The sequence below is a fragment of the Nyctereutes procyonoides genome, unplaced genomic scaffold (genome assembly GCF_905146905.1).
Source record: "Nyctereutes procyonoides isolate TBG_1078 unplaced genomic scaffold, NYPRO_anot_genome, whole genome shotgun sequence".
NCBI classification, from domain to species: domain Eukaryota; kingdom Metazoa; phylum Chordata; class Mammalia; order Carnivora; family Canidae; genus Nyctereutes; species Nyctereutes procyonoides.
Window position 1 is genome coordinate 22,155,674 of NW_026575135.1, and position 24,801 is coordinate 22,180,474.

The window sequence follows — 24,801 nt, forward strand, 5'->3', positions numbered from 1 at the left end:
AGGCTGTGGGACTCCACTTTGACTTTGGCGCTGGTCCCTGAAGGTTGACAGGACAGTCATCAGGTCCTGAGAGTTTGACCTCTTGAAACTACAAATAAGTGACATTCTCCTCTGTGTCATCACTTCTCACTTGGGCTAATGCAGTGTCTTTCTGACCAACCTCCAAGGTAACTGCCAGCATGATTTTCCAAAATCCAGTTCTGGTCATGTCCCTTTTCTGCTTAAAGCCTCCGTTGGCCTGCTGTTGCCCTCCAGTAGGTAAAATACTCCTTCCTCTCTACTCCTCCGCTGTCTTTCCACCCTAACCCTGACTTCCCCATCACTGCTCCCTTGCAGGTACCATGCGCTTCAACCAGCCTGCCTGCTCACTTCCCCCAGTGCTCCTCCGTGATTTCCTGCTCCTCCACCTTTGCTTATGCTCTTCTCTCTGCCTGGAATGCTACCCCTGACTCACCTCCTACTGGGATAGTGGAGACAACTTGGGCTTTGGAATCAGAGAGACATGGGTTCCAATCCTGGTTTCACAACTTATTAGCTGTATGACTTTGGAGAAGATCCTTGAATGAGTATTTAACATCTTTGCACCTCAGTTTCTTAATCTGTAAAAATGGAAATAATCATACCTATCTTGCCGGGTGGTTGTAAAGGTTAAATGAAATTACGTATACAAAGAAATTGACATAATCATCAGTTAAAGGTAGTTCCTTATGATTTTTTTTTATTATCTTTATTTTAAGCCCTAACTTCAAATGACACTTTTCACAGACATTTTTTTGGTACCTCTTCCCTAACCTAAAGGGATCTCTCCCCTGAACACGCGCCTCTTGACTCTTACCACATCCTGCCCTATGTTAAAATTCTGTATTTAGCTTATCCACTCAACTAACTGGGAAACACCCCCCCCACCCCCCCCACCCTCAACGAAAGCGAAGGCTAGGGCTTGCTCTTCTTGCTTCCCAGTCACTGGGAGTTTGGCTGAGGGCTTTTTTCACAACAGACCCTCAGAAATGCGTGTTGGGTAAATGGAGGGAGAATGTCTATGTAAAGGGAGGAGAGATGTTGGGGCAAGTTGCTCTCTTACCAATAGAGGTGTGTGTGTTTGTGGGGAAGCTGTGTGCGTGGGATGGGGTCTTTACAGGAAGATAATGTGGTTGTGATGGGGTCTGTGTAGGGACTGCATGTTTGAGATAATGTATATATGGAGACAGTTTAAGTAGCTTTGTGGGAAAGAGCTCTGTGCATAAACCAGGGTGCAGATGGGGAAAATGAATATGCCTAGATCGGTGTAGGTGGTGAGGGGCTGTGTTGAGAGAGATCAAGTCCAGCCCTTCAGCTGCCCAGTCCAGCCTTAAATGAGCCTCCAGCAGCCCAAGGCCGGATATGTCATTCTCACCCACAACCCCACCCCCACCCCTCCTCCCCGTGGTTGCCGACTCAGAGGCCAAATTTGGTAACAGACTGAGTGTTACTCCCCCAACCCTCATACATTCTGACTTAGTCTTCAGCTTTCTCTCTCCCTTGTCCCTTTCCATAGCTCCCTGTCTTTCTGCAGCTCCCTTTGTGGGGCTCTACTCTGACTCTATTCTCCATGTACCCCAAATTCTTTACTCCCAGTATACTTACATTCCATTCCTTGCTGGGATTTGACCTCTTGTCCTCCACCCCCACCCCACCCCCAATTGCCCAACTCCTCTGGAATGCATCTCAGGAATGTCTTGAGGGAGGAGGAGTTCCCTGGGAGGGGGATATGGTGTGTGTGGGGGGGCATTGTTGCTGTTTCATAAAACGTGATAGAAAAGGGAGCAAAGTTTTCAGGCCAGAGCAGGAACTGGATAGCTTCTCCCCATACTTCCAAGGGCCTCGTTCTTTGCCCTCATCACCCTCAGTTAACTTCTCCATTCCCTTTCCTCCCTCACCATCTTGTCACTCTGTGGGTATCCACTCAGAACCAGCCTGGGAGGGTAGGCATGACTCATCTCTCTTATCGGGGTCTCACCAGAGGTTTCCGTGCTTGAAGAAGGGGGTGTCCATATGTCCGGAGGAAATGGGGGAGGCTTTCAGCTTAGAGTGGAGGATCCTTTCAGTGCTGCCCTCAACATCTCTGACTCCTCCACTTCGCTGACCTTCCAGCCCTCCAGCAGCCTCACAGCCAGGTCTGTCAAGCTACTGGGAGAGGTGACCGAGAAATGGGGAGGTGGGCAGAGAGCTGGGGAGACTGGAAGAGTCCTCATTTGTTTGGAAATAAGAGAGCGAGCCATGGTTTCTTGGGAGACTCTGGACTGTTTCTAAGGTCAGAAGCGGTCTAGTGCATCCCTGACCCATACCTCTCCCACACAGGCCCGCCTCCTGTCTCTGGTTTTTCAGTTTCCTCCACCTCACCCTTCCTAACCTCTTCACCCTCCAAAAACCTATCCCTTCCCAACTTCCCTGGCTCTCAGCCAGCCCCTGTACCCCAGCACCCCCACCTGTTCCAGCCTACCCCTTGTCCTGCGTTCCCCCCTTGGGCTGGCAGCCTACCGGGAGGGGGTGGGTGGCCCAGGTTTGTTCATTCTCTTAGTTGAAAGGAACCAATCTCTGTACCAAACTGGGTCACATCATCAGCTGCCAGGCAGACTTGTCCTCTCATGCCCTGGGTGCCGTCTGCCACCTGCCAGGAAGGGTGCCTCCAGCCTACTGAGATGTGGTGCCAAGGAGGGACAGGGAGGTCAGGGCATGGTGGATATCTTGAGCTGCACTGAAAACACCAGCAAGTGAGACAGCGGGACGGACTTGAGAAGGACTTACTGAAGATGGGAGAACTTGCGAGGAGTTGTCGTGAGGGCAGGCTGGGTATTCGCTTGGTGACTTGGAGCAAGGACCAAGTTAGAGGGACTGGGCTCTTCATCTGACCTGCCTTGAAACTCCCCCACCCACCCCACCATGGTCTCTGATATCCATTCTGCAAAACTGAAGAGCTGAGATCCCTCTGGATTAGAGAATCATCATTCTAGCTTGACTGCCAGGGAAGCCAAATATGGGGCCAGGCTCCTTGGGAAGGCCCCTCCCTCTCTAGAGGAAAGCAGGGGGCGAGAGTAGGCTGTTTGGTCTCCCTGCTAGGCTAGCTAGAGTCGGTGTTTGCAGGCTTCATTTGCAGGCTTCAGGATCTCTTGGGAATTACCTAACATAACGTCTTCATTTTGCAGAGAAGGAGGCTAAAGCTGTCAGAGGGAAGGTCACATGATGAGTCAGGGCAGAGCTCTGAAAATCCCAGACAGGAAAAAGCAAGACCTAGTAAGAGACAAAAAGAGAAAAAGACTGAACCAAGAAAAAATGAAAACAAGGCTGAGACAGGGCTAGAAAAGGAGCAGGGGGGATCCCTGGGTGGCGCAGCGGTTTGGCGCCTGCCTTTGGCCCAGGGCGCGATCCTGGAGACCCGGGATCGAATCCCATATCGGGCTCCCGGTGCATGGAGCCTGCTTCTCCCTCTGCCTGTGTCTCTGCCTCTCTCTCTCTCTCTCTCTGTGACTATCATAAAAAAAAAAAAAAAAGAAAAAAGAAAAGGAGCAGGGTAAGGGGCGAGAGAGAGAGAGAGACACTTGGCAGAAAGAAGGGAGGCACACATTCTAGTAGTAGGGACAGAATGGTGTCCTCAGGGAACACTGCATTGCAGACCAGACTCCTTCACATATCTTAGGTGGTTAGGATTGGTTCTTTAGGTGTACATAATCTTTCACTCTTTAAAATTCTGAAATAAAACAACTACGTTACTATTTGCTCTGGTAAGTCCCTCTCAAAAACACCTCTCCCTGGGGCTCCATCTTGGGGACCTCCTCCCCTCTACTGAGGATATGTTTTAATGCCCTGACCCCACGGGCCAGGTATAGCCAGGCTGGAGAAGAGAAGCTGCCACCATGGTTGCACTTTCGCTGAAGATCAGCATTGGGAATGTGGTGAAGACGATGCAGTTTGAGCCATCCACCATGGTGTATGATGCCTGTCGCATCATTCGTGAGCGCATCCCAGAGGCCCTGGCTGGCCCTCGTAAGTCTGAGTACCCCGGTGGCAGGTGGGGGAAAGTCCCTTATTCTCAGGCTCTTGGCTTTAAGGGATGACCCCGTTGTCCCTCAAGGCTACACATCCCTCAGGCCTGTGCTCAATGGTTCCCTCTCTCCCCTTTAGGCCCTCAGGCCCTGGGGAAATAGTAAGGGGCAACAGTGCAGCTGTTCAGCCACACTGGGGTCCTCGTGAGTCTAAGGGAATCCAACCTCTCTTTCAGCCAGCGACTTTGGGCTATTCCTGTCAGATGATGACCCCAAAAAAGGTATATGGCTGGAGGCCGGGAAAGCTTTGGATTACTACATGCTCCGCAATGGGGTGAGTATCACTTCAGCAAGGGCCGCCAACATTCTCTTCCATCAGCATCCCTGACTTCACCTCCTGTTTTCAGTACCTATACCTGTTGTCTCTGACCCTCTCCAGGCTTATTATCACAGGCAATCAAATTACCCTGCTTTTGAGTGAGCCACCACAGTCTTGCTTTTAGTCACCTACCTTCCTCCCCGTCTGGCTGTGGAAAAAGGAAGTAGTACCTCCAGCTTCAAGTGGGCCCCTCCTCCTATTCCTGCCCCAACAGGACACCATGGAGTACAGGAAGAAACAGAGGCCCCTGAAAATCCGTATGCTCGATGGAACTGTGAAGACTATCATGGTGGATGACTCTAAGACTGTCACCGACATGCTCATGACCATCTGTGCCCGCATTGGTAAGGGGTCTCGGTGGGGCAGAGGGCTCAGGAATGGAGGCTTCAGCTCTACCAAAAAACAAGGATGCCATGCCCAGGATGCTACCAACCCCTCGCCCTCCCCCAGGCATCACCAACCATGATGAATATTCCCTGGTTCGAGAGCTGATGGAAGAGAAAAAGGAGGAGGTAACAGGAACCTTACGAAAAGATAAGACACTGCTGCGAGATGAAAAGAAGATGGAGAAACTAAAGCAGAAGTTGCACACAGATGATGAGTGTAAGCAGAAAGAGAAAAAAGAGGGCCCTGGAAATGGTTGGGGGAAAGGGGTGGGGGTGGGGGCAACTGTTGATTGGTTAGTTATTGAATACCTGCTTTTGCAAGACACTGTTTTAGACGCAGGATGCATCAGTAATAAAATAAAGTCCTACACTCACAGAACTTACCGGTAAGAGAAGGTAGGAGATAAAGAACAAACAAACAAAAAGCCAGAGACCAGACACCACAGGCACCCTAGGGCTTGGCACTGAGGGGACTCTGTGTGTCCCAGTGAACTGGCTGGACCATGGCCGCACGCTGAGGGAACAGGGGGTGGAGGAGCATGAGACACTTCTGCTGCGGAGGAAGTTCTTCTACTCAGACCAGAATGTGGACTCCCGGGACCCAGTACAGCTGAACCTCCTTTATGTGCAGGTGTGGAGAGGATTTGCCTGGGCTAAGGGAGGTAGGGAGGGGGGCAGAGGCACTGCGAGCGGCATCCCACAGTCACACACAACACTTGCTGCCATGTGTCCTCCAGGCACGAGATGACATCCTCAATGGCTCCCACCCTGTCTCCTTCGACAAGGCCTGTGAGTTTGCTGGCTTCCAATGCCAGATCCAGTTTGGGCCCCACAATGAGCAGAAGCACAAGGCTGGCTTCCTCGAGTGAGTGATCCCCATCCCACACCCTGTTAGGGCCCAGGACTTACTGCCATTGCAACTTCAACAGTCCTGCCCACCCCCACCCCCACCAGGCCTTCTCTCTCTGTTTCCTCTTCCGATGCACTCAGGGTTTGACCCACATGGGTACCGTTTTTGCTGCCGTCAGCTATATATCTCCTCACTGGTCCCATGTGGAGTATGAATGTAGTCCAGAATCTCTGCCTCTACCCTGTACCTCTCAAGCAAGCATGGAAATTTTTTGAGCTTCTCTGAAGAATTTCACTGCAGTAGCCACAGGAAAACAGTACATTTCTCCTCCCAGGGAACACAGACTTACAAAGCTTCACAAGTCTCATCCACTGATACTCCTCAGATTGTGTAGAGTTCAGCGTGGCTTGCTTAGCTTTCTATGTGCATGGTCATCCTCCTACTGAGCTCCTTCTCCTGGTTTCCTGTGGTAGTGCTCTAGACCCTCTTCCTCAGGGACAGCCTGCAACTCAGGTTCCCTCAGTCCCTTCCCCTGTAGGGAGAGACACAGGCTGCACTCAAGAACTAATGCTAGATCGTCTCGATTTCACGGATAATCCAGACTCTGTTCCCTCAAGCCTTCCTTCTCCCCAAAGATAACACTGTCCTAGACATTTCCTCATGCCCCCAGGCCCACAGTCCATGGCCTACATATCCCTGATGCTGTCCACTCCATGCTGACCCTCCCTTTTCTGGTGTAGCCTGAAGGACTTCCTGCCCAAGGAGTATGTGAAGCAGAAGGGAGAGCGTAAGATCTTCCAGGTGAATGGGGGTAGGGGAAAGTGTTTGGGATGCCTTGGGAGCTTTGCTACTTAATCCTACTGACTGAGTGGACCCCTGCCCCCTTCCTTATCTCCTTCCACCCCGCTTCCACCCATCAAACTCTTCTCCCACCTCTCCTGTGCCAAGAAAGCAGAAGACCTGGGCTTTTCGTTTCAGCTCCATTACTGCATTTGCTGTGGAATTCAATTCAATGTTCTTGTTTTCTTTTCTTTGCCTCTAACTCGGGATGACAGTGCCTGCCCTGGGTGGGATTGATAGGAGAATCAAATGAGACAGTATGCCTGAAGTTACTGTGAAAAGTATATCTTTGTACAAATGTAAAGTGTTATCCCCACTTCTTGAGTACTCAGCCCAAAAAGCCTTCTATTTGACCTTCTACTTATCTGTTCGTGTCTCCAGAACATCTGCAAGTTGTTTAACTATATTCCTTGAAGTGTCGCTTCTGTGTATCCTCTGTCCACCCCCATCCTGTCACCCTCTCATTTCTCATACCCTGCACCCTCTAACCTTTCCTGTGTCTCCCACAGTACGTTCCCATTGTGGTTAACGTCGCAACTTGTCTGTGACACCGTCCCCCCATGTTTTGCTAAACGTTTTTCCCCATTTCCCACTCTAAGGCACACAAGAACTGTGGGCAGATGAGTGAGATCGAGGCCAAGGTTCGCTACGTGAAGCTGGCCCGTTCCCTCAAGACCTATGGTGTCTCCTTCTTTCTGGTGAAGGTGGGTGACAGACCCTTCTCACTCTGTCCACCTTATTCCCATTCTTCCCCTTTCCCCTCAAAGTCTGGCCCTGCCCTTGGTCACATTTTCCATCATCCCTAGGAGTCCCATTCTCTACCTTGCTCTGACCTCGTGGAAACGTGTGGGGTTGTCAGCCCTCTCTACTGCTCACTTGGCTGCTGCCCCTGTGCCCTTGCTTCTCCCTGGAGGAGTTTGTGGCTCCCTGCAGACACCACCCCCACCTCACCCCCCCCCCCCCCCCCCGTTTGGCTCTCCCACACTCCTTAGCACCCCCTGGTGGTCTAGATAGGATCTGCTCATTCACTCCTTGTCTGACCTCTCTGGCCACCATACCAAAGAAAAGACAACCTCTGCCTCACAGGAAAAGATGAAAGGAAAGAACAAGCTGGTGCCTAGGCTTCTGGGCATCACTAAGGAGTGTGTGATGCGGGTGGACGAGAAGACCAAAGAGGTGATCCAGGAATGGAGCCTCACCAACATCAAACGCTGGGCTGCCTCTCCCAAGAGCTTCACCCTGGTGAGTCTGGGGGCCACAGGGGAAAGGGCTTTGGAATTTCCAGTCCAGGGGCAGCTGCACAGGTCTTTCCTATCTCTCAGGATAATGTACTGAGCCCCAGGATAATCATTGAGTGACTCCAGAAAAAAGGAGAACTCTGCAACAGTTGCAAGACCACAGAGGTCAGAGTAGAGGAGAAGCTTTCCTGGCGAGTAGGTGATGTTTAAATGAAGCAGTCTTAAAAAAAATAAAAAATAAATGAAGCAGTCTTTAAAATCATCAGGACTGGGCAGCCTGGGTGGCTCAGCGGTTTAGTGCCGCCTTCAGCCAAGGACCTGATCCTGGAGACCTGGGATCGAGTCACACATTGGGCTCCCTGTATGGAGCCTGCTTCTCCCTCTGCCTGTGTCTCTGCCTCTCTTTCTCTCTCCCTCTCCCTCTGTCTCTCTCATGAATAAATAAATAAATTCTTTTTTAAAATAAATAAATAAAATCATCAGAACAGGGACACCTGGGTGGCTCAGTGGTTGAGCATCTGCCTTCCTATCAGGGCGTGATCCCAACAGAGAGCCTGCTTCTACCTCTGCCTGTGTCTCTGCCTCTCTCTGTCTCTCATGAGTAAATAAATAAAATCTTTAGGAAAAAAAATCATCAGGACAGAACCATCACCAGCGAACTGGGCTTGTAGGAAACTTGAGAGAGAAAAAAAAGGTGATAGAAAAATAATCCTCAGCAGCAGCTATGTAGTAGTTTTCCCCCTGGCTTTATATTTTGGTGTGCTGGATGGTTAACTGATACCACCTTGATGAAGTACCCCCATGAAGGGATGAGAGTTTAATAAAGGCTATTTTTCCATTCTAGGTACTAGGACTAACCCTCAGTTACAAGTCATTCAATGATAAATACTTGTGTCTTCCCAACTTTATTATCAGGACGAAAGAAAAGAGATTTTCTGGATGGCATGTGTTTGATACTATGTAGCACAAAGTCTGCTCCTCATAAATAAATTGTTGCCCTCCAGGGAGGCAAAGAAAGAAAGCGGAAATCAAAGAAGGGCAGGATTCCTCCCCAGAGCTGCCCACATTCCACCCTCTTCTATCCTGGGTAGATGCCGGCTGTCTCACCAAGCCCCCACCTTGTCACCCTAGGACTTCGGGGACTACCAAGATGGCTACTACTCAGTACAGACGACAGAAGGGGAGCAGATCGCACAGCTCATCGCCGGCTACATCGATATCATCCTTAAGAAGGTGCCACCCCAGCCTTCTGCTCAGTCTTCCCTTACCTTCTGCCCAAGCCAGTCCTTTCAAAGTGAGGGGGACCCAGATTCTGGAAGAAGGCGGACCAGGGGAAGATGAGGCTGCCTTTTCCCTCCCTTTCTCTTTTTTAATTGTTGTTCCTTTTCCCTTCCTACAGAAAAAAAGCAAGGATCATTTTGGGCTGGAGGGAGACGAGGAGTCTACTATGCTGGAGGACTCAGTTTCCCCCAAAAAGTATGAAGGGAACTGGGCTGATCCCATCTATCAGGGGCAGGGAAGGCAGGGAGACTCTAGTGACTACTGACGGGGTGGGGGGCAGGGGTGGGGGGAATCCCTAGGATGGTTCTTTAACCAGTTGCAGGCTATATCATGACACCTCACGCACCCCCTAGACCACAGGACCTGCAAAGGTGGTAGAGCTGGGTGGGAGGAGGGTGAGAGCACAGACTCCTGAGTGCTGCCCAGCATGTCCCCTCTCTAGGTCGACAGTCCTCCAGCAGCAGTATAACCGGGTGGGGAAGGTGGAGCACGGCTCTGTGGCCCTGCCTGCTATCATGCGCTCTGGAGCCTCCGGTCCTGAGAATTTCCAGATGGGCAGCATGCCACCAGCCCAGCAGCAGATTACCAGTGGTCAGATGCACCGAGGACACATGCCCCCTTTGGTAAGAGTGCATCCGCTGCCACCATGGTACCAGCTGGACCCAGCCAGGAGCTAGGCAGTCTTTTCCTACGTCCCTATTTTTTTTTTAAGATTTATTTATTTATTTATGATAGACACACAGAGAGAGAGAGAGAGAGAGAGAGGCAGAGACACAGGCAGAGGGAGAAGCAGGCTCCATGCCGGGAGCCCGATGCGGGATTCGATCCCGGGACTCCAGGATCGCGCCCTGGGCCAAAGGCAGGCGCCAAACTGCTGAGCCACCCAGGGATCCCCTTACGTCCCTATTTGTATTCCTATCTCCAGCCTAAAGTTCTCCTGTACCTTCTCTTGCCTTTAAACGCTCCCTGTTTCTCCTCCCCTCGTCATATAGACGTCAGCCCAGCAGGCACTCACTGGGACCATTAACTCCAGCATGCAGGCTGTGCAGGCTGCCCAGGCCACTCTGGATGACTTTGACACTCTGCCCCCTCTGGGCCAGGATGCTGTGAGTATGGGAAGGAGGAGAGGCCAGCGGTGCTGGGACTCTCTGGAGGGATTGGAGTTAACCAAACCAGAGCAGATCCTGAGCTTTGCCTCTCTCCCTCTCTCACTGTCTGTCTCTCTCTCAGGCTTCTAAGGCCTGGCGTAAGAACAAGATGGATGAATCAAAGCATGAGATCCACTCCCAGGTAGATGCCATCACAGCCGGTACTGCCTCTGTGGTGAACCTGACGGCGGGTAAGCCAGATGCCAAGTTCTCTGTATGGTGGGACGGGGGAGGAGGAGCGCGTGCAAGCACAAGTGTGACTGGCTCTGGGTGGGACTGCACCTTGACTCATAGAAGAGACTGCCTATACGTCTCTCTCAGGATGTGCATGTGACTAACACCTATGACTGGGCGCCTTCCCTGCCCATCGGCTGGCCTGCCCACCTCTGACACATGCTCCTCTTCCTCCTCTACCCCCAGGAGACCCTGCGGAGACAGATTATACAGCCGTGGGCTGTGCGGTCACTACCATCTCCTCCAACCTCACGGAGATGTCCCGAGGCGTGAAGCTGCTGGCCGCCCTGCTGGAGGACGAAGGGGGCAGTGGTCGGCCCCTGCTGCAGGCCGCCAAGGGCCTTGCCGGGGCGGTGTCAGAGCTGCTGCGCAGCGCCCAGCCAGCCAGCGCTGAGGTCGGGGGTCGCGGGCTGGCACCAGGGAGGAGAGCCCAAAGAAGGGGGCAGGCCAGGCTACAGGGTGGAAGTATGGGACCTATGGACCAGGAGGACCCATGGGCATATGGGCAGGAATTAGGCAGCTTCTGACTGGCGTCCACTCTCCACAGCCCCGTCAGAACCTGCTGCAAGCAGCTGGGAACGTGGGCCAGGCCAGTGGGGAGCTGTTGCAGCAAATTGGGGAAAGTGATACTGACCCCCACTTCCAGGTTAGTGATCTACCCAGCCCCTGGAACATAAGCTTCTTGGAGCTAACCTCTGACCCTGAATCTAGCTCCTGATCCTGTTACTACAAATTGACTCGTCAGAGCCAATCTGAACTTCTGTTTGCAGGGGATAACACTGGGAACCTCCAGTCCCTTTTTGGGGGATGAGAATTCAGAATACCTGAGTCCAGACCAAATCTACTAGTTCACCCTTGGCTGATTGATATATTGTAGCTTCCTGTCATCTTTTCCTTATCTTCCCTATATATAGCCCTTGTCACAACTTGACATCTTGAAGCCCCCTCCCTGCCACCCCAAGGACACTGTTCCTCTAGCTCCCCCTTCTCCACCCCATGCCAGTTTCCTCACCTGACTTGTCATCCTGGATTTCCCATGCAGATATGTGCACCCAGAGGGGCTGGGGTTCGATCTGCCCCCGATTCCCCCACGGTAACGGCCTCTGGCCTGGGCCTTCCTAGCTTTGTCCTCTCTGAGCCGCATACACTCGCTCTGCACCTCTCCCCCCAGCCCCCTAGGGGGAACAGAATGTGATGGGAGACTGGAGGCATATCACAGGCAGGGCTGGGGAAAATGGGATCTGGGAGGGTTGTATGGGGTCTTGTACTCAAGGGTGACTCCAAACCACAATTGAGAAGAAATGGAGGAGGGAAGCTAGGAGTGGGAGGGACCCCAAGAGGCGCCTCTCTCCATCCTACTGTAACAGTGCTGCCTGTCCCTCCCATCGCCGTCCGAGTGTATCCGCCTCATGCATTTCTCCCTTTGGTGTAGGCTCTGTTTCTCTTGGTTTGGGTTTGTTCCTTGGTGGGGGTCTGTCTCACTGGGCGCTCGAGGAAGGGGCTTGGGTTGGCTTCTGGTGGCTTCTGCATACACTGTCCTATGATTGGAGTCGGGGAAGAATGAAACAGCTTATGCCTCTGAGAAGGGTCCATAGACCCCAAGCCCATCCTTGGGCCCTGCTGACAGCCGTTCCCTCACAGGATGTACTAATGCAGCTGGCTAAGGCCGTGGCAAGTGCCGCAGCTGCCTTGGTCCTCAAGGCCAAGAGCGTGGCCCAGCGGACAGAGGACTCGGGGCTTCAGAGCCAGGTCATTGCCGCAGCAACACAGTGCGCCTTGTCCACCTCCCAGCTGGTGGCCTGCACCAAGGTGAGCCCCAGGGCTTGTGCTGGCTCACACCAAAGGGTGATGGTGCTATGCCCAAGAACCTCTCATTTCACCTCTTTGGCTCATCCTTACCTATCCCAGGGACTGTTGCAAAAGCCACAGATACCTCCCACTGCCCAACTCCTTTCCATGGCCTTCATCTCTGACCCTGTTTGCCCACAGGTGGTGGCACCTACAATCAGCTCACCTGTCTGCCAGGAGCAGCTGGTGGAGGCCGGACGCCTGGTGGCCAAAGCTGTGGAAGGCTGTGTGTCTGCCTCCCAGGCAGCCACAGAGGATGGGCAGCTGCTGCGGGGGGTAGGAGCAGCGGCCACAGCTGTCACCCAGGCCCTGAATGAGCTGCTGCAGCATGTTAAGGCCCACGCCACAGGGGCTGGGCCTGCTGGCCGTTACGACCAGGCCACTGACACCATCCTCACTGTCACCGAGAACATCTTCAGTTCTATGGGTGATGCTGGTAAGAATACCACTCCTGGGAAGACAGAGAACCCCAGTGAAGGCTCCCAGAGCCCAGTGGACATTCCCTTGCAGACCTGCCACCTCCCGCTAAGGACTCAGCACAGGAGACTAGGTGTTGTCTCTGAAAGCTCGGTTTCCCATCCATAAAGCAGGAATATGACCATCCCTTTTCTGACTTCTTTGGTGCATTTAGAGAATATACAGAAGTGTACACCAGAGCTGGAGTTGGAAGGTGGCGTTATGAAGAGCTAGCCTTCTCCACTCCACCTTACCCTCTCACCCCAAAGCCTTCACAAGGAGTATCTCATCCTCTCAAGACTGCTAAAAACACCCATTAGAGACTGTCTTCCTCCCATAGAAGCCTACCAGGAAATCTCACTCTCCAAGAGCCTAAACTCAAAAGACAACTCCAGGGGAATCCCTTCCAGAACCTTTGTGTCTCTAATTGCCCTTGAGAGCACTTAGGTCTACCTTGTCAGCACCACTTTTCCCCACCCCTGGTACCCCCGTAGTGTCTCTGGTTTCATTACCTGATTGTATCCTGTCCTCTCAGGTGAGATGGTACGACAGGCCCGCATCCTAGCCCAAGCCACGTCTGACCTGGTCAATGCCATCAAGGCTGATGCTGAGGGGGAGAGTGATCTGGAGAATTCTCGCAAGCTATTAAGCGCCGCTAAGATCCTGGCTGATGCCACAGCCAAGATGGTGGAGGCTGCCAAGGTATAAAGCCTTCTGTGCAAACTCAGACTGAGACCTGAAGGGAAGTAGAAAGATCCAGATGGTCACCTTTTTTGATGGGAGAGACCCAAGAAAAGCAGGAGATACACAAGAACAGATAGGGGTGCTCAGGAAGTCAGTGTACCCTAGGCTTCAGGTGGATGGCGGCCCAGGCCCCCAGCTGGTGTGACTGCTATAGTGCTTGCTAACTGACAGGCCACCATGCCCCTTTTTCTTCCTCTCAGTCGAAGGTCTGCTGTCCTTACTTGCCCCTACTCTGCTGCCACCACCTGCCTGCTTCCTGGATCTCTCCCAAGAATGCACATAAGCATTCAGTCCACAGGGTCCCACTGGCAACAGTACAGACAAAGACAAGACAGTGAGACATGGGGACACAGGGTGCAGAAGACCCGTCAGGAAGAATCAAGGAGGCCCTCACACTCTCAGGGCTCTGGGGCTCTCCACTTGGCAGGAATACCCAGGCCCCCTGATCCCCTGATGTGGTTTTTGAGATTCCCTGCTCTAAACTGTGTCCTCCTTGGCCCAGAGAGCTCTTCCTCACCCCCATTTGCTAGTGGCATATTGTGGGGAGTAGGGAAGGAAACCTGACTCCTCACCCCAAGAGGGAAAGAAAAAACAGTTCCACCTGAAGAGAGCCCAGAGGAAATCCAGGGCCTCATGACACTTCCCCTTTGCCTGCCCTGAGGCAGCTCATCTCCGGTGAGATTACCTTTCAGTGGGGAGAGTTAGAAGTGACTTTAGGAAAATGTTTGAGTCTGAAGGGTCAGAGCAGAGCGTATTTGGGGGCCACAGGGATGCTGAATGATGACTATCTTTCTACTTCTCTCAGGGAGCAGCTGCCCACCCTGACAGTGAAGAACAGCAGCAGCGGCTGCGGGAGGCAGCCGAGGGCCTGCGCATGGCGACCAATGCAGCTGCACAGAATGCCATCAAGAAGAAGCTGGTGCAGCGCCTGGAGGTGAGGCTGGGAAGCAAACCAGGAGCAAGAGAGTGGGTGCTGTGGGAGGAACAACACCAGGAGGGACATGCAAAAAGAGACTCAATCAGCATTTCCTCATGGATAGCATGGCCAGGGTGGGCTGGGAACTGGGCAGGGGACCTCCTGGGGCTTGTCCTGACTACTCTGTCCTCACAGCATGCAGCCAAACAGGCTGCGGCCTCAGCTACACAGACCATTGCTGCAGCCCAGCACGCAGCCTCCACCCCCAAGGCCTCTGCCGGCCCCCAGCCCCTGCTGGTGCAGAGCTGCAAGGTGAGACTCAGTGGGAGGAGGTGTGGAAGGAGGGAGACTTTCCCCCAGTCTGTGGGGAGGTGACTCTTATGACATTTTCACCCACAGGCTGTGGCAGAACAGATTCCACTGCTGGTGCAGGGCGTCCGAGGGAGCCAGGCTCAGCCTGACAGTCCCAGTGCTCAGCTGGCCCTCATTGCTGCAAGCCAGAGCTTTCTACAGGCAAGGCATCCTTCCCCACCTCTCAGACAAGACCCTTCCCACCCTCTGAGTCCCCGAGATTGCTCACAATTTTAAGCTTCGCCAGTATCCCCCAATGGCCTCCTTCCCAGACTGAGCTGCAGCACTCACCGTGTCCTAACCATCATCAGTCCCTGTACCTAAGCAGATGGCATATTGATCTGCCTGCCTGTTCCCCAACAGCCAGGTGGGAAGATGGTGGCTGCTGCAAAAGCATCAGTGCCAACAATTCAGGACCAGGCTTCGGCCATGCAGCTGAGTCAGTGTGCCAAAAACCTTGGTACTGCATTGGCTGAACTTCGTACTGCTGCCCAGAAGGTACGGGAGATGACTGGCTTTGGAAAATGAGGGTAGGAGCACCTGGGTAGTGCACTTGGCTGAGCATCCAACTCTCGGTCTAAACTCAAGGCCATGATACCAGGCTTATGAGACTAAGCCCCACGTCAGGCTCCACACGCAGCACAGAATCTGCTTAAGTTTTTCTCTCTCTCCCCACCATGCATGTGTCACTCTTTCTCCTCTCTCCTTCTCAAATAAATCTTTGAAGAAAGAAAGAAAACAAGGGTGGAGTTCTGGGATGATGGGTAGTCTGCAGAATAACCTACAACAGGGGTAATTGTATAACCTGGGGCATCCATGGACATGGCAATACATCCTGTGCCTGAACCCCCTTATCATTCGTTGTAGGCTCAGGAAGCGTGTGGGCCTTTGGAAATGGATTCTGCACTGAGCGTGGTACAGAACCTCGAGAGAGACCTGCAGGAAGTGAAGGCAGCAGCTCGAGATGGCAAACTTAAGCCCTTACCTGGGGAGACCGTAAGTATTCTTAAGACCTCGTTCTTCATCGGGCCCTGGGGTTTACCTTCCCACCTACACTCCAGAGCTGCCCCAAACCAACAGCTGGGGCAGCCCTGGTGGCTCAGCGGTTTAGCGCCACCTTCGGCCCAGGGTGTGATCCTGGGGACCCGGGATCAAGTCCCACGTCAGGCTCCCTGCATGGAGCCTGCTTCTCCCTCTGCCTATGTGTCTGCCTCTCTCCCTCTCTCTTTTTCTCTCTCTCTGTCTCTCATAAATAAATAAATAAATAAATAAATAAATAAATAAATAAATAAATAAATAAATAAATAAATAAAATGTTTAAATAAAATAAAAAATAAACCGCCAGCTGATCCTGCCCCGCTTCTCAAGTTCCTGATCCCCCGTTCATTCTGCACCTGAATCTCCCCCTTCATCCCTAGATGGAGAAATGTGCCCAGGACCTGGGTAACAGCACCAAAGCAGTGAGCTCTGCCATTGCCCAGCTGCTGGGGGAGGTTGCCCAGGGCAATGAGAATTACGCAGGTATGTGGCCAGAGCCAGGAAGGGGAGCTGACAGAGGAAACCATGGGAATCGGGCCTGGCAATTAAGGTGCCTTTTCCCTTCTGTCCCCCCAGGGATCGCCGCTCGGGATGTGGCAGGTGGGCTGCGGTCACTGGCCCAGGCTGCTCGGGGTGTAGCTGCCCTGACGTCAGATCCTGCAGTGCAGGCCATTGTGCTTGACACAGCCAGCGATGTTCTGGACAAGGCCACCAGCCTCATCGAGGAAGCAAAAAAGGCAGCTGGCCATCCAGGGGACCCCGAGAGCCAGCAACGGCTTGCCCAGGTCAGGTTTGGGGAAGAGGCCCAGCTAGACTAGAGCAAAGTCTCATCTACATCATCGGGCCTGCCCTTGACCACTCCTGTCTGGACTCCACCCTTCCCCTAAGTTTTAGAAGGAGGGTCTCAGGCTGAGGGGGTGCGTCACTGAACACCAGTTTGGGGCAGTCTTGTTACTATCAGTTGATATCCTGACTTCAGCCCTTCAGGCACACATCCCCTTTCCTCTTCACTTCCGGGGGTAATAGAACAGTTCTTTCCCACGTGCCATGAATTGGGGGCGGGGGGCGCTCTCCCAAATGGTGTCCATTTTGGCAATGCTTGTCTCCTTTTCCACCTCAGGTGGCTAAAGCTGTGACTCAGGCCCTGAACCGCTGTGTCAGCTGCCTTCCTGGCCAGCGAGATGTGGACAATGCCCTGCGAGCGGTGGGAGATGCCAGCAAGCGGCTCCTGAGTGACTCGGTAGGAGGCCTGGGGTGTGGGGGAGCATGTAGGAGCGGAAGAACTCCAAGCTTTTCTTTCCGCCTCTAGACCTCTCCTTGACCTTGACTTCCCAGATGTACCCCCTTTAATTACTACCAGGGTGTGTGCCCACCTCCCAGCACTCTATGACCAACTCTCCCTTGCAGCGCTCCCCATGCTTGCTTCTGACTTTGTCTCTGACCCTGCAGCTTCCACCCAGCACCGGGACATTTCAAGAAGCTCAGAGCCGGTTGAATGAGGCTGCCGCTGGGCTGAACCAGGCTGCCACAGAACTGGTACAAGCTTCTCGGGGAACCCCTCAGGACCTGGCTCGAGCCTCAGGTCGATTTGGACAGGACTTCAGCACCTTCTTGGAAGCTGGTGTGGAGATGGCAGGACAGGCCCCGGTATGAAAAGGCACAGGGCCCAGCTCAGGGGTTAGATGGGAGGTGCCCATGTGCCTGCACAGCCCTGACCTCCGACTGGCTCCCTCCCCTCCTCTTCCCAGTCTCTAGCAATGTTTGAGTGTCTGGGACGGAAGAGCCCTTTTAGAGACAGATAAGAAAGGACTGACTGGACGATGTGTTGACCTTTTCACCTTCAACAGAGCCAGGAGGACCGGGCCCAAGTCGTGTCCAACTTGAAGGGCATCTCTATGTCTTCGAGCAAACTTCTTCTGGCTGCCAAGGCCCTGTCCACAGACCCTGCCGCCCCCAACCTCAAGAGTCAGCTGGCTGCAGCTGCCCGGTAAGTAGGAGCTGGGAAACCCAGCCCTGGAATGTTGAAGAGCCTGGGGAGGGGACATCTCATGAGACGTTCCAGCTTAGGAGTGGTTACACGCAGAAGAGAAATCGTTCGAGACTTCCATGCAAATAGGACCCCAAGAGTGATGACACGGGCATGGGCATGCATGTACTCAGCTTCCTGTTCCTCCCAGGGCGGTAACTGATAGCATCAACCAGCTCATCACCATGTGCACCCAGCAGGCACCAGGCCAGAAGGAGTGTGACAATGCCCTGCGGGAATTGGAGGTGGGCACTTGGCAGGCTAAGTGGTATAGAGGTTGAAGAAGGTATTGTGGGTTTTGGGGTGAAGGAGGTGTCTGAATCTTAACTCTGTCCTCCCCCCTATACAGACAGTCCGGGAACTCCTAGAGAACCCAGTTCAGCCCATCAATGATATGTCCTACTTTGGCTGCCTAGACAGTGTGATGGAGAACTCAAAGGTAAGTGCAGCAAGGGGCCCAGGAATGAGGGGGCAGGAAGATGGAATAAGCCAGGGGCTCCTCTGGCCCTCTGAGGATAGGGACGGACCCTCCTGATACACTCTGTTTCTCAGGTACTAGGTGAGGCCATGACTGGCATCTCCCAGAATGCCAAGAACGGGAACCTGCCAGAATTTGGGGAGGCCATTGCCACAGCCTCCAAGGCCCTCTGTGGCTTCACCGAGGCAGCTGCACAGGTATTCCCCTGCGACGATCCCTGGATGGCCCCATGCCCCCCTTCCCCGCCTCCTCAGCAGCCTGACTCTGATGTAGATAACCAAGAAGTCATGTTTGCAAAACCAACTCTAAGGAAACTGCATTTACCCTCAGTGGAGATGTTTGTCAGCAATCATGGAATACCAACAGTTCTGGTTGCTCCCCCCCCGCCCCCCGAGCCCCTGCTACCTTGGGTTATGGTGACACTGTCCAGTCATGGGCTATGCTAATAAGCATATGCAAGTCCTTTTTCACGTAACTACCACTTTATTAGAATAGTACCAGTGACTAAATATCCAATTAATTGAGTTGCCACTTAGCTTTGCCTTTCTATGCAACTGTAAAGTATAAAACAAGCTGTTAGCTGTGAGAATGTTTTACTTTAGGGTATGAATCCTTAAGTCAGACTGGCTTTGAGGGTTCATCTCAGACTGTTTCCCTAAAGCCCACCAGCCTGCTTCCTCAGTCTCCCCTACATCCCTTTGCCCTGTCCTGTTGGGTAGCCTATTCTATATGGTGTGACTTATTTCTGGAAAAGCATAAAGAGGGAAAAGGAGAGCCACCATGTGTTAAAGTATAAATCGAACCTTCTGATGGTCTTCTAATCATAAAAAATTTTTGGCAACCATCATACCCATCCCTTCCCTCTCTCCAAATCTCTGAAGATTGGAAGTGTTGTAAATATCCATGGTCCCACTAGTCTTCACAGTTTTGAAACTCTTCCAAAGAGGTTTTGTATGTGTGCATGTGTATGTGCATGGCAGGGTGGCTTTCAAACCTTTTTTGACTTCTACTTAGAGTGAGCAATACTTTTTACCTTACAATCCAGCAGATACACATCTAAACAGAAATTTGATGAAACCCTTATACCGTGTGTTGTGTTTTTGTTTTTGTTTTTTTATTTTACCTATTTAATCTTCTGAGATGTTCAGACACATTTAACAAAACAGGAGAGGTTTTTTTCTTTTTTATAGTGTAATTATCATTTGCTACTGTATATCTCCACTCACATAGTACCCTGCCTACTAACCTTAGCCCTATGCCCCTTTGTCCCCACTGTCCCTGTTGGATCCCACTGGAGAGAGATTCTTTAGTCTCACCCACCCGCATCTTTGTCCCTCCCCAGGCTGCATATCTGGTAGGTGTCTCTGATCCCAACAGCCAAGCTGGGCAACAAGGATTGGTAGAGCCCACACAGTTCGCCCGTGCAAACCAGGCAATCCAGATGGCCTGTCAGAGTTTGGGGGAGCCTGGCTGTACACAGGCCCAGGTAACTTAAGGGAACGGGTACTATGGGCAAGTCTGGGAACCGGTGCTGGGCCAGGATGGACTGACCAAGTGGAGAGGGAGGGAGGGAGATGCAGAAGACGTGGAGATGCGTCTCTGACCTTCTACACACAGCGTCTCTGACCTTCTACACAGTCTTCTCCTACCCTGTTTCTTGTCACTCTTGGCTACTGCTAAGTTCCTAACTTTCCCATGATGTTTGAGTTCATTCTTCTACTTACCCCATTACAATCTCCCCATCAGTGTGTCCGTCTTCCATTTGCCCCTTCCTGCACCCTTTTCATCATTGGGGATCTCTGTCTCCCAGATCTTTCCTAAGTAAATTCAGTCTTTCCTAATTAGACTTCCAGAGATACTGCTCGCCATCCCCCAACCCACAGGGCTCCTACCCAAGTGTGTCCATTTCCCTCCTGCCCTCATCATGGCTCTTCCACATGTCTGTCTCCGCAGGTGCTCTCTGCAGCCACCATCGTGGCCAAGCACACCTCTGCGCTGTGTAACAGCTGCCGTCTAGCTTCTGCTCGGACTGCCAACCCTACCGCCAAGCGCCAGTTTGTACAATCTGCCAAGGAGGTGGCCAACAGCACAGCCAATCTTGTCAAGACTATCAAGGTTGTCAGTGTTTGAAATTCCCAGCCCCCCTCTGACCTGTCCCATCTTCTCTCCTCTAGTCCCTGCATCAGTCCCTAAGACCCTTATACCACGTCCTGTCTACCTGAGTCCAAGCCCTTTCCTAGTCATACTGGTCATCACCAGCCTCTCCCCACTGCCTTAGCCCAGGGGAAGAGACCTGGGCTTCACCTCCTTTGCCAACAGTCAGTCCTGAGAGCCTGTCACTCCCACTCCCAGGCACTTGACGGAGCTTTCACAGAAGAGAACCGTGCTCAGTGCCGAGCAGCAACAGCCCCTCTGCTGGAGGCTGTGGACAATCTGAGTGCCTTTGCATCCAACCCTGAGTTCTCCAGCATTCCTGCCCAGATCAGCCCTGAGGTGAGGCAATGTGAAGAGAGAACTGGTGGGTCAGCTGCCTCCTCATCTTTGCAGGAGTCTCGAGATTCAGCCGCCCTGCCTCCTCTCTCCCTAGGGCCGGGCTGCCATGGAGCCCATTGTGATCTCTGCCAAGACAATGTTGGAGAGTGCCGGAGGACTAATCCAAACCGCTCGAGCCCTAGCAGTCAATCCCCGGGACCCCCCACGCTGGTCAGTGCTGGCTGGCCACTCCCGTACTGTCTCAGACTCCATCAAGAAGCTCATTACAAGCATGAGGTATGGAGGGGGTAGAGAACCTGTGTGACTAGGGAACATACACTGTAGCAGAACAGGGGCAGGGGTAGTGCAATCAGATGGGATAGTGTTGGAGGAGACATGTTGTCCAAGATTTGGAGGATATGGGGAAAGACAGACTAGCCTTGTTTTAAAGGGATGTTCTTGATGTTGGAGCCTATGATGTATTTACAGGGACAAGGCTCCAGGGCAGCTGGAGTGCGAGACAGCCATTGCAGCTCTAAACAGCTGTCTACGGGACCTAGACCAGGCTTCCCTTGCTGCAGTCAGCCAACAACTTGCTCCCCGTGAAGGCATCTCTCAAGAGGTAACAGGGAACAGGGTTATACAAAAGGTGGCATCTGGGAAGAGGGTGGCAGACTTGAGGAAGATGGGGTATCCAGGAGTGTGCTCCATAGAGACGTCAAGGGTATGGGAGGAACAGGCCCAGGGGAGAGTGATTTCAATATGGAAGGAAGTAGCAGACCCAGTTCCAGGTCACAGTCAGGGCTCAAGTTCGCTTCCTTCCCAGGCCTTGCACACTCAGATGCTCACTGCAGTGCAGGAGATCTCCCACCTTATTGAGCCACTGGCCAGTGCTGCGCGGGCTGAAGCCTCCCAGCTGGGACACAAGGTACCTAGAGTGATAAGTGGGGAGTCCCACGGCAGGGCAGCAAAGATTCCTGGCCTAGCTGACCTCCATTCAAACCCCTGGCCTCAGGTGTCCCAGATGGCCCAATACTTTGAGCCACTCACGCTGGCTGCAGTGGGTGCTGCCTCCAAGACCCTGAGCCACCCGCAGCAGATGGCGCTCCTGGACCAGACTAGAACCTTGGCAGAGTCTGCCTTGCAGTTGCTGTACACAGCCAAGGAGGCTGGCGGAAACCCCAAGGTACTGAGAGTGGGAGGGAGGGGCTACTGCTAGTAAGAGGTCGGAGAAACAGGAACACCAGAGCCCACCTCCACTCACTCACTCTGCCCCACAGCAAGCAGCTCACACCCAGGAAGCCCTGGAGGAGGCTGTACAGATGATGACAGAGGCCGTAGAGGACCTAACAACAACCCTCAATGAAGCAGCCAGTGCTGCTGGGGTTGTTGGCGGCATGGTGGACTCCATCACCCAGGCCATCAACCAGGTTAGAGTCTTGGGTGTACCTGTGGTCAGAGGCTTCCCTGGACCAGTGTCCCTAAGCTCAGTGTCAGAGACCCTGATAATCTTTCTCCTTACTCCATCCGCCCCCCTCAGCTAGATGAAGGACCAATGGGTGAACCAGAAGGTTCCTTTGTGGATTACCAAACAACTATGGTGCGGACAGCCAAGGCCATTGCTGTCACTGTTCAAGAGATGGTGAGTTTGGGAGAGTATAAGACTAACCCCAGAGAGCTTAGTTTGGGCATAACTTTACTTCTTCTGTTGTCACCAGGTAACCAAGTCAAACACCAGCCCTGAGGAGCTAGGCCCTCTTGCTAATCAGCTGACCAGTGACTATGGCCGCCTGGCCTCACAGGCCAAGCCTGCAGCTGTGGCTGCTGAGAACGAAGAGGTAAGCATGGGGGCAATTGCTGTGAAAGCCTTCCCCTGCCCCTCACAGAAAATCGAGGTGGCACTGCCCTTGTCCCCATCATGTCGGCCTGTGGGGCCATCCCACCTTTCCTCTAGTCTTCTATAGAAAGGAGAACACACCCCCAGGGCTACTCTACTAAAGAGTGATCAGGGCTCGTGTAGGGACAGGACCAAAGTCACAGGGATAGAGGAGACAGCCAATGATCTAGAGATTTCCTGGTCTGCCAACCCTCCTCTGGGCTTATGGCTGCTTCTTTGCTCTTTTGCAGGCCTGTAATCTCTTCTTAGTTTTTCCTTCCCCAAGCTCTTGGCTTTCCAAGAAAGCAAGTAATTGGATCTTACCACGACACACCTAATCCCCAACCCTAAACCCCTCCTTAACCACGTCCAGTCCAAATTGTAAGCCATGGCCCGCTGATTCAAATATCCCAGCATAAAGTGCTTCTCCCCCACCTCCTCACTATGCTTAACATAATCCTCACCAGTTGGTGCCTACATGCTATTATTTTCCATGTGTAGGAGGTGACCTCCTGCCTGAGGGATATGAAACAGGAAATCTGCATGCTGGGCACTTCTTACCAACCCTTTAGTCTACGATGCATGTTCTGTTAGGTTCTTGGTGACTCCTCCAAGCACAAGCCCCGAGTACTTTTCGTAAAGCCCATCTCCCTCTTCCATCCCCTCCCAGATAGGTGCCCACATCAAGCACCGGGTGCAAGAGCTGGGGCATGGCTGTGCTGCTCTGGTCACCAAGGCAGGCGCCCTGCAGTGCAGCCCCAGCGACGCCTATACCAAGAAGGAGCTCATAGAGTGTGCCCGGAGAGTCTCTGAGAAGGTAACTGTGCTCATCCCCGTGGCCCCCCAACCCTGCAGCCCTGCCCAGTCTCCTCCGGCCTTCCCTGCTATCTCTCCCATCCCTTCTCCTGAGCACCAGTGACCTTTCCCTTCCTCGAGGCATTGACCAGTCACCACATGACTCTCCTCCCCCAGGTCTCCCACGTGCTGGCTGCGCTCCAGGCTGGGAACCGTGGCACGCAGGCCTGCATCACTGCAGCCAGCGCCGTATCTGGCATCATTGCCGACCTTGACACCACCATCATGTTCGCTACAGCTGGTACCCTCAATCGCGAGGGTGCTGAAACTTTCGCCGACCACCGGTGAGGAGGGAACCAGGCCTCCCAGAGGCTGGGTGGGGAGTGAGCTCAGGAGAGACTGCAGGCCTTGGGGGAAGGCCTGGGAGGGGCTGACTAAGCTGGGCCTCCCTCAGGGAGGGCATCCTGAAGACCGCAAAGGTGCTGGTGGAAGACACCAAGGTCCTGGTGCAGAATGCAGCCGGGAGCCAGGAGAAGTTAGCACAGGCTGCCCAGTCGTCCGTGGCCACCATCACACGGCTTGCTGACGTGGTCAAGCTGGGTGCAGCCAGCCTGGGAGCCGAGGACCCCGAGACACAGGTATCCACCTGACACCCCCACTTCTGGCCAGAACCACTCACTGCCTGTTCCCCCTTTTCCCTCTCACGGACCAGAGCCTCTGCTCCCTGATGCAGGTAGTGCTGATCAATGCAGTGAAAGATGTGGCCAAAGCCCTGGGAGACCTCATCAGTGCCACAAAGGCTGCAGCTGGCAAAGTTGGGGACGACCCTGCTGTGTGGCAGCTCAAGAACTCTGCCAAGGTCAGAGGGAATGAGAGCGACATCAGGAGAGGGGAAGATTGGTGCGCTTCCCCCTGTTCCTCAACATGACCCTCTCTCCAACTCCTCTGATGCCCCCAGGTGATGGTGACCAATGTGACATCACTGCTTAAGACTGTGAAAGCCGTGGAAGATGAGGCTACTAAAGGCACACGGGCCCTGGAGGCAACCACAGAACACATACGGCAGGAGCTGGCGGTGAGCAAGAGTCTGGGGCACCAGGGACTTGGGTCGGAGAGGGATGGTGACAGATTGTGAACCTGACTTTCACAAATATTCACAGAAGTGTTAACAGTCACACCCATTGTCCTTGCTCACTACCAGACTTTGTAAGTGAACTGTGCTGGTGTCTTTCCCCTCCTCCCCTACTTCTTAGCACTTGATAACTGCCTCCTCCCACCCTCCTGCTCTCCCCCCGCCACCCCAACAGTGACCTCCCAGCCACCACGTTCAGTGGGCTCTTCTTGGTCTTTATCTTTTTCAAACATTTCTAAAGCATTCTACTTTGCTAACAAGTTTTTCTGGATTTTTTTCTTCTTTGGCCCTCCT

General features: G+C 53.1%; 1 protein-coding gene across 3 annotated transcripts in view; it reads left to right on the forward strand.

Moving 5' to 3' along the window:
• Positions 1-24,801, forward strand: part of TLN1 (talin 1) — a 32,769-nt gene that overhangs the window by 2,396 nt on the left and 5,572 nt on the right. The window contains exons 1-49 of one of the 3 annotated variants that reach the window (XM_055301900.1): positions 935-2,153; positions 3,858-4,020; positions 4,256-4,353; positions 4,613-4,742; positions 4,849-5,001; positions 5,273-5,415; positions 5,522-5,649; positions 6,375-6,435; positions 7,074-7,178; positions 7,561-7,716; positions 8,844-8,945; positions 9,112-9,188; positions 9,436-9,616; positions 9,986-10,099; positions 10,224-10,332; positions 10,562-10,770; positions 10,923-11,021; positions 11,418-11,468; positions 12,017-12,184; positions 12,365-12,659; positions 13,215-13,381; positions 14,229-14,357; positions 14,535-14,651; positions 14,739-14,852; positions 15,054-15,188; positions 15,558-15,686; positions 16,109-16,211; positions 16,305-16,513; positions 16,849-16,968; positions 17,178-17,375; positions 17,576-17,715; positions 17,906-17,999; positions 18,104-18,193; positions 18,307-18,429; positions 19,575-19,718; positions 20,186-20,347; positions 20,585-20,725; positions 20,820-21,001; positions 21,194-21,326; positions 21,531-21,632; positions 21,720-21,890; positions 21,985-22,134; positions 22,245-22,346; positions 22,423-22,542; positions 23,251-23,397; positions 23,553-23,719; positions 23,830-24,013; positions 24,109-24,234; positions 24,334-24,450. In XM_055301900.1, the coding sequence (XP_055157875.1) occupies positions 3,891-4,020; positions 4,256-4,353; positions 4,613-4,742; positions 4,849-5,001; positions 5,273-5,415; positions 5,522-5,649; positions 6,375-6,435; positions 7,074-7,178; positions 7,561-7,716; positions 8,844-8,945; positions 9,112-9,188; positions 9,436-9,616; positions 9,986-10,099; positions 10,224-10,332; positions 10,562-10,770; positions 10,923-11,021; positions 11,418-11,468; positions 12,017-12,184; positions 12,365-12,659; positions 13,215-13,381; positions 14,229-14,357; positions 14,535-14,651; positions 14,739-14,852; positions 15,054-15,188; positions 15,558-15,686; positions 16,109-16,211; positions 16,305-16,513; positions 16,849-16,968; positions 17,178-17,375; positions 17,576-17,715; positions 17,906-17,999; positions 18,104-18,193; positions 18,307-18,429; positions 19,575-19,718; positions 20,186-20,347; positions 20,585-20,725; positions 20,820-21,001; positions 21,194-21,326; positions 21,531-21,632; positions 21,720-21,890; positions 21,985-22,134; positions 22,245-22,346; positions 22,423-22,542; positions 23,251-23,397; positions 23,553-23,719; positions 23,830-24,013; positions 24,109-24,234; positions 24,334-24,450 (6,525 nt within the window). In that variant the 5' untranslated portion in view covers positions 935-2,153; positions 3,858-3,890. Of the gene's footprint in view, positions 1-934; positions 2,154-3,857; positions 4,021-4,255; positions 4,354-4,612; positions 4,743-4,848; positions 5,002-5,272; positions 5,416-5,521; positions 5,650-6,374; positions 6,436-7,073; positions 7,179-7,560; positions 7,717-8,843; positions 8,946-9,111; positions 9,189-9,435; positions 9,617-9,985; positions 10,100-10,223; positions 10,333-10,561; positions 10,771-10,922; positions 11,022-11,417; positions 11,469-12,016; positions 12,185-12,364; positions 12,660-13,214; positions 13,382-14,228; positions 14,358-14,534; positions 14,652-14,738; positions 14,853-15,053; positions 15,189-15,557; positions 15,687-16,108; positions 16,212-16,304; positions 16,514-16,848; positions 16,969-17,177; positions 17,376-17,575; positions 17,716-17,905; positions 18,000-18,103; positions 18,194-18,306; positions 18,430-19,574; positions 19,719-20,185; positions 20,348-20,584; positions 20,726-20,819; positions 21,002-21,193; positions 21,327-21,530; positions 21,633-21,719; positions 21,891-21,984; positions 22,135-22,244; positions 22,347-22,422; positions 22,543-23,250; positions 23,398-23,552; positions 23,720-23,829; positions 24,014-24,108; positions 24,235-24,333; positions 24,451-24,801 lie in introns of those variants that run through there. The other 2 variants (XM_055301899.1, XM_055301901.1) reach the window with 2 other exon arrangements.